Source organism: Plectropomus leopardus, unplaced genomic scaffold (genome assembly GCF_008729295.1).
Source record: "Plectropomus leopardus isolate mb unplaced genomic scaffold, YSFRI_Pleo_2.0 unplaced_scaffold1768, whole genome shotgun sequence".
Taxonomy (NCBI): domain Eukaryota; kingdom Metazoa; phylum Chordata; class Actinopteri; order Perciformes; family Serranidae; genus Plectropomus; species Plectropomus leopardus.
The window spans coordinates 1-6,969 of record NW_024619031.1 but is presented as its reverse complement, the minus strand read 5'-3'; the positions used below and the strand labels follow the sequence as shown (position 1 = coordinate 6,969).

Sequence of the window (6,969 nt, the reverse complement as noted above, 5' to 3'; positions counted from 1 at the left end):
TGATGCTGTTTATCAGGGGTCACATTTGGCCCCGCTTTTTTGAGAAAATAGTTATAAAATATAGAAAAAAGGATTTTTTTTTTGTTTTTTGGTATAGTTTGTTTTTTAACTCAATTTTGATAGCATAAACTTGATTTTTGTTGGCACAAAATTGGTTTTTGATGGTATAATCTTTACTTCTGATGGTAAAGATTTGTTCTTTATTGGCAAAAAACTAGACTTGATTTCGATGGCACGGATCGGTTCATGATAATATTAACTTGACTTTTGATGGCATAACTACATTTTGTTGGCAAAAACATGTTTTTTATGGTAAAAACCTGATTTTGATAGCATTAACTTAGTTATTGATGGTATCAGCTGTTATTGATGGTATAGATTGGTTTTTGATAACTTGATTTTTGATGGCATGGACCTTATTTTGGATGATATAAATTGGTGGTCAATAGTATAGATTTTTTTAATGTTATAAACTTGATATTTGATGGCGTATTGGTTTTTGATGGTATAATAATGTTAATCTTCGTAATGTTTTAGTAATAAGATCAAAGTTTGGACTCTTTCTTTAACAGAACAGATAACGTCGGGCTCTTGTTCGTTGTGACACTTTTCTCTGTTTTCACCATTTTGACAAATCAGGAAGTGATAGGTTGTTTTTTTCCTGATATTATTGTTAATAATAGTACTTTTTCTACAGTGAAGTATGAGAATACTTCCTCTCAGTGTTCAGACCTGCTGCCATATTTCGCTGAAGTTTAAGAATAGAGATAATGAATAAAACCTGTTAGTTTCTCTCTTTCTGTAGAGCGTGGCGGGCGGCGGCAGTCTGTCCCAGCGTGCACTGAACCAGTCAGGAACATTTTTACATCGCATCCCGATTTCACCAGACGTCTCTTCGATATTAGCGGCATCATCGGCGTCACACCAACAGACTGTGAAAGTTAGTTTTAGAAGCTGCCGCAGTTTAAAACAAAGACTCCTCTTCTTCTTCCAGCAGCTCGATTCAACATCACAAACTCTATTCTGAGAAACGATGAATGAACCGCGAGCTTTTTTTTCTCCATCGCTCTCAAGTGCTGGTGATGTAAGTGAGATAATCGCCTCCGAATTGTCGGTTAAACGGCGTTAATGGACTCGCTAAAGTGCCGGCCGCCTCCGCACACACAGACGAGCCGCCCGTTCACACCGTTTAACAGAGCATCACTGCTGCTGACATTCATAAACTCCCAAATCGTGACTTTGATTTTCTGTATGGACGCCCACGAGCGAGAGACATTACAGAGAGAGACAGAGACAGAGAGACAGAGAGACAGAGACAGAGACAGAGAGACAGAGACAGAGACAGAGAGACAGAGACAGAGACAGAGAGACAGAGAGGAAAAGGTGATGCAAAGATCTTATGTAACTGCTGGATGGTAATTGGGTCCTCAAACCAGTGATTAGCTTGCTGCCTGGCCTGGAGGTTTCTAGGAAATGTAAAATACAGGCCCGGACGTGTGTGTGTGCGTGTGCGTGTGCGTGTGTGTGTGTGTGTGTGTGTGTGTGTGTGTGTGTGTGTGTGTGACAGTTGCTTCGGAAGGACAAAAAAGGGGGTGGGGGGGGGGGACCCTTCACTGGCACTTTTTTTGATCAACAAGCTCTGTGTCGATGCTGTTTTTTGCGCTCTGGTACCCAGAAACATCCTTAATTCCTAGAAACATGTATGGGGCCGCTGTTATTGGCTCCTGGGGGGGTGGGTCAGTTTGCAGAAGGGGCCCCCAAACAGAGCAGATCGAGTATTGCCGTCTCAGTGACAGTCACTGGTCAGCGGTCATAGGCTCTCTGGAGCGTCCTCGGTTCTTGAGGTGATGATTGTGCATTTTCGGAGTGGATCCCGCCTCAGATCCCGCCTCAGATCCCATGATTCCTGCTGTTTCCTCTTAACGAACCGTCCTGACTCACATAAACCGCGACTCTCATAGGACGAATAGAAGGAAAAAAACTGCACGCTTTTACCCTCCAGAACAAAACTTCCTTCTGTAAACAGTCACAGTTTGTGTCCTGCAGCTCTGAAGCGTCCCCGCCCCCCCCCCCCGCTGAAGGATTTCGCTCTGCGGACGCTTCGCTCGCCGTTTTCAGTGGAGCTGCTGTGAGTTTTGGGCTGCAGTAACGACAGCAAGAGCTCCTGGTGGGAACCATTAACTGCTTTAAACGCCGCCTGACTCCAAAACCTCCGACCACTGCTGCTGAGTCAGCAGGAAGTGTCCAATCAGCAGCCAAGTGTGTGTGTGTGTGTGTGTGTGTGTGTGTGTGTGTGTGTGTGTGTGTGTGTGTGTGTGTGTGTGTATGAGGTCATGTTAGAGATGGTAACATAATGATAAGTGTGTGTAGATGACTGTAGCTCAGATGTGGCCACAATGATCGTGTGTGTGCGTGTGCATGTACATGTACGTGTGTGTGCGTGTGCGTGTGCGTGTGCGTGTGCGTGTGCGTGTGTGTGTGTGCATGTACATGTACGTACGTACGTGTGTGTGTGTGTGTGTGTGTGTGTGTGTGTGTGTGTGGCATTCAGGGTCTGTCCGTCCTGCAGCAGATGAAGACATCATGTGTCTCCCAGCGCAGTTTGATTGTGTGCATGTGGTCAGTTTAGGGGACAGTTATCTGTTGCCATGGTTACCTGATGTTTACAATAACTTTCCACCGATTCAGAGCAAAAATCAAACTTCTGACCTGAACGTTTTCGCTTTAGGAGTCTCCGAACTTTTTCAGATAATGTGAGAATACCAGGAGAGCAGCTGCTTCTCGCATCATGTGGGGCATTAAAGTATGAAAATATTTCTGGATCCGCCTCAGCTTTCTTGTGCTTTCCAGTATTGAATCTCTGAAACCGGAGAAAACTGGTTTGATTTCTTTTGAAAACATGAGAAAAAGGATGAACAAATTGGCAAGAAATGTGCAAAAAAAACCCAAAAAACAACCAACAAACATAAAAGGTGACAAGAAAATGAGTTTTTAATTGACTGTGGGGAGATTATCAGATCACTTTAAAAAACAGAAGAAAAGTTTCCAGAAAATTATATTTATAATTCATTTTGTAGTTTCTTTTTTGTTTGTTCTTTTTTTTTCCAGGTAAGTTTTATCGTCACTTTTTAGAAATTTCTTGCTACGTTTTGGGTGAATTCTTGTTCCTCTGTTGACATCATGACCTCGTCCTGACCCTCTGTCCCTCTGTCCCTCTGTCTCTCTGTCTCTGTCCCTCTGTCCCTCTGTCTCTCTGTCTTTGTTTGTCTCAGGTGAGTCTCAGGGCACGGTGAACTTCGTCCTCTCCAAAGAAGGAGGCGACCTCTCTCTGGTGGAGCAGGCCAACGTCTGGCTCTTCCTCCGTTTGGCGAAGACCAACCGCAGCCGAGCCAAAGTCACCATCCGCCTCTTCCAGCAGCGCCGGCTCCCAAACGGACGCCCGTCCTTGCCGCAGGACGACATCCTGCTGGCGGAGAAAACCGTGGATACTCGTCGCAGCGGCTGGCACACCTTCCCGGTGTCAGCGGCGGTTCAAGCGCTCCTGGAGAGCGCCGAGAGCACAACGCTGAGCCTCAGAGTCTCCTGCCCGCTCTGCGCCGATGCCGGAGCGACGCTCGTCCTGGTCTCCGGCGGCTCAGAGGCGTCGCAGCGCGCCAACCAGCGGGAACAGTCCCACCGGCCCTTCCTCATGGCTGTGGTCCGGCAGGAGGATGGCGGCGACTCGCGGCGGCGCAGGAAGCGAGGGCTGGAGTGTGACGGGAAGGTGCGCGTCTGCTGCAAACGGCAGTTCTACGTCAACTTCAAAGACATCGGCTGGAACGACTGGATAATCGCGCCGCCCGGTTATCATGCCAACTACTGCGAGGGCGAGTGCCCCTCCCACGTGGCGAGCATCACCGGGTCCACGTTGTCCTTCCACTCCACCGTCATCAGCCACTACCGCATGCGGGGCTACAGCCCCTTCCAGAACCTGCGGTCGTGCTGCGTGCCCACTCGGCTACGCGCCATGTCCATGCTCTACTACAACGAGGAGCAGAAGATCATCAAGAAGGACATCCAGAACATGATCGTGGAGGAGTGCGGCTGCTCGTAAAACCGAGCCGAGCCGCTCCGCCACGAACTGGACTGGAGAGGACGGGACAGAGAGAGAGAGAAACAGGGATGAGATGGAGGGAGGAGAGGACGAAGACCCGCTGACTTTATCTTCATTGTCACTTTTACGTGCGGCGTCTCGCTCCGCGCCTCCTCTCTCCATCCCTCCGTCACTCCGGGTCGCTCTCTGGGACTCTCCTCCGTCCTTGTCCAGCAGAACTCTGGAAGAGTCTAGACGGCACTTTCAAAAATAAAACCAGAAAAAAAAGAAAGAAAAAAAAAGAATATCTAATATATTTTTGTTACAAAAGGAGGGAGCGAGGCTTATTTATGTGGCTGAGACGTTCAAGCACCAATCGACCCGTCAGACCTCGGAGAGACGAGGTGCCTGAAAAAACTACTAACAACGAAATCTCAAAACTATGCAACTTGTTTCACGTATTACAATCTTATTTGACTTTGTCTCCTTTTTGTTTCCCAACTGTTTACTTTTTTTCAAAATGTACGAGGAGGAAAGAAGAAGACTCTTTTTGTATTATTTTTTGGAAGTATACATTTGTGGTGTGTGCGTGTGCGTGTGTGTGCGTGTGTGCGTGTGTGTGTGTGTGTGTGTGTGTGTGTGTGTTGAGAGATACTTGAAAGAAACAAGTTGGCCCGGCTGCTGGAACCAAACACTTCTTTATGTTACCATGTTGATGTTATAATTATTATTGTCAGTAAGTATATTAATAATAATAATTTTATTATTGTTGTTTTAAGGATATTTTTGTTTGGCTGCATTTGTGTTATTATGTCGATTTTGTTTTTTTCTTTTAAAGAAACGTTGCAAACGTTTTTATTTTTTGCACTATAGCGACACATGCTCATATTAGACTGAAGAGACCTTCAGAGAGACGACAGACTGGAACTTCCTGTCGAGGTTTCACGCCTGAGAGCTCACGTGTTTGATCCTCGTGCTGAGGCGGGCGTTAGTTATGAGTCCTCATTAGTAGCTCAGGGGTCACGGTCTCAAAAAACACAAAAAATGTGGCTCGGAGTTCAGGTTTATCGCTCAGTGCAAAGAAAATTTGGGTGAAATCAGGTGGTTTAATTGGCTGGGCCACTTTGGACGAAGTTTTACGGCTGTAGCCAAGATATTTGAAATACTGAGGTCAGGTCGACACTAAAAGCTCTGAAATTCTTAAGCTACAATTTCTGGATTTGTCACAAAATTTCTCAATTGTTCAGTATTCAATTGAAATGTATATTTTCTGTTGTTCAGTTGTAAACGTCTCACAGCCTTCCACAAACTGCTGGAAATAAAAATCTGATTGGCGTAAATATCGCATCCCTTTTTATTTATTATCATTATTGGCATCAAAATATTCAAATGCAAGTATATCAAGTCTAAAATTACTACAATAGTTTTTTAAGTTTGTAACTGTGACATGTTAACTCACCATGTTGCAAATTTATCCCAAAAAACAAAAATTTGATCTCAGCAGATGCTACAGCCTTGCTTTTTTTAAAAAATGACATTTAATTAACGTGAAAGATTTACACCTGAGAAGTGGAAAATTTTTGAATGTTTCTGAAAAAAACTGAAAACATTTTAAATGAAAACATTTGAAAACTTTTCCCCACAGAAGTGAAAAATTTTCAAATGTTTCAAATTCTACATTTTTTGATGCTTTTTTTCCTGAATGTTATCAAAAAATTAAAACATTTGAAAAATGTCAACCAAAAAAAGTTAGAACAGATATCAAGTGATAAATGTTAAAAAACAACAACAAAAAAAACCTCCATCAAATAAGTGGATTTATTTCTATGTTTTTGAAAATTTGGAAAATTTGAAAAATATTCAAAAAATTTCACCAAAGAAGTGGAAATTTGTTGAATGTTTTTGAAAAAAGTATTTTCTAATGACATTTGAAAAATATTTTTTGAATGTTTAAATTTCTGCCTTTTTTGTGTTTTTTTTTTCTTTTTTCCAAATGTTTTCAAAGATTTCAAAATAACAGATAATGAATGCTGAACATTACGTAAAAAAAGTACTCCATCAAAGAAGTGGAAATATTTTGAAAGTTTTTGAAAAAGTTTGAAATACTAAAAACATTTCACCAAAAAGTGGAAATTTATCGACTGTTTTTGAAAAAAAAAAAAACATTGACATTTTCATTAAAGAAGAGGACATTATATTAGTGTTTTAAAATTTCCACTGCTCTGATAGAATATTTTATAATGTTTTAAAATGTATATCAACAGAAAAGTTTCCACAAAAGACATGGAAATCTTGAAATGTTTGAAAAATTTGAAAAGATTAGAAAAATTTCCACCAAAGAAGTGGAAATTTGAAAACATGAACACATCCAAAACATTTGGCAATTTGGACCAACGAGGAGAAAATTTTTAACCATTTTAAACATTCGAACAATTTGAAAACAGAAAATTTTTAACCAAAGAGTTGAAAATTTCCACCAAAGACATGGAAATCTAAAAGATTAGAAAAATTTGCACCAACAAGGAGGAAATTTTTAAGCATTCAAAAAATTTGAAAACATTCGAAAAATTCTCACCAACGCGGAGAAAATTTGAAAGTATCTGAAAGATTTAAAAACATTGGAAAATTTTCAACCAATGAAGAGGAAATTTGAAAACATTAAAAAAATATGAAAACATTGGAAAACATTAGAAAAATTTGCACCGACAAGGATAAAATTTGAAAACATTCAAAAAATTTGAAAACATTGGAAAATTTTCAACCAAAGACGTGGAAATTTGAAAACATTTGAAAACTCAGAAAAAATTTGAGAAATTTGAAACATTCGGAAAATTTCCATCAAATAAGTGTAAACAGATATTGAGCGCTAAACACCATTTAGATTAAAAGAAATAATA

The 6,969-nt window shown here is 41.4% G+C and overlaps 1 protein-coding gene across 1 annotated transcript; it reads left to right on the top strand.

The window, feature by feature from the left end:
* Nucleotides 1-805: 805 nt before the first annotated feature.
* LOC121964900 (inhibin beta A chain-like) lies at nucleotides 806-4,644 on the top strand (the record flags this gene model as incomplete). The annotated part of the gene is made up of 2 exons (XM_042515081.1): nucleotides 806-940; nucleotides 3,273-4,644. Coding segments are annotated over 2 exons (956 nt in total), but the record flags the coding sequence as incomplete, so codon positions are not given.
* Between the last annotated feature and the right edge of the window lie 2,325 nt (nucleotides 4,645-6,969).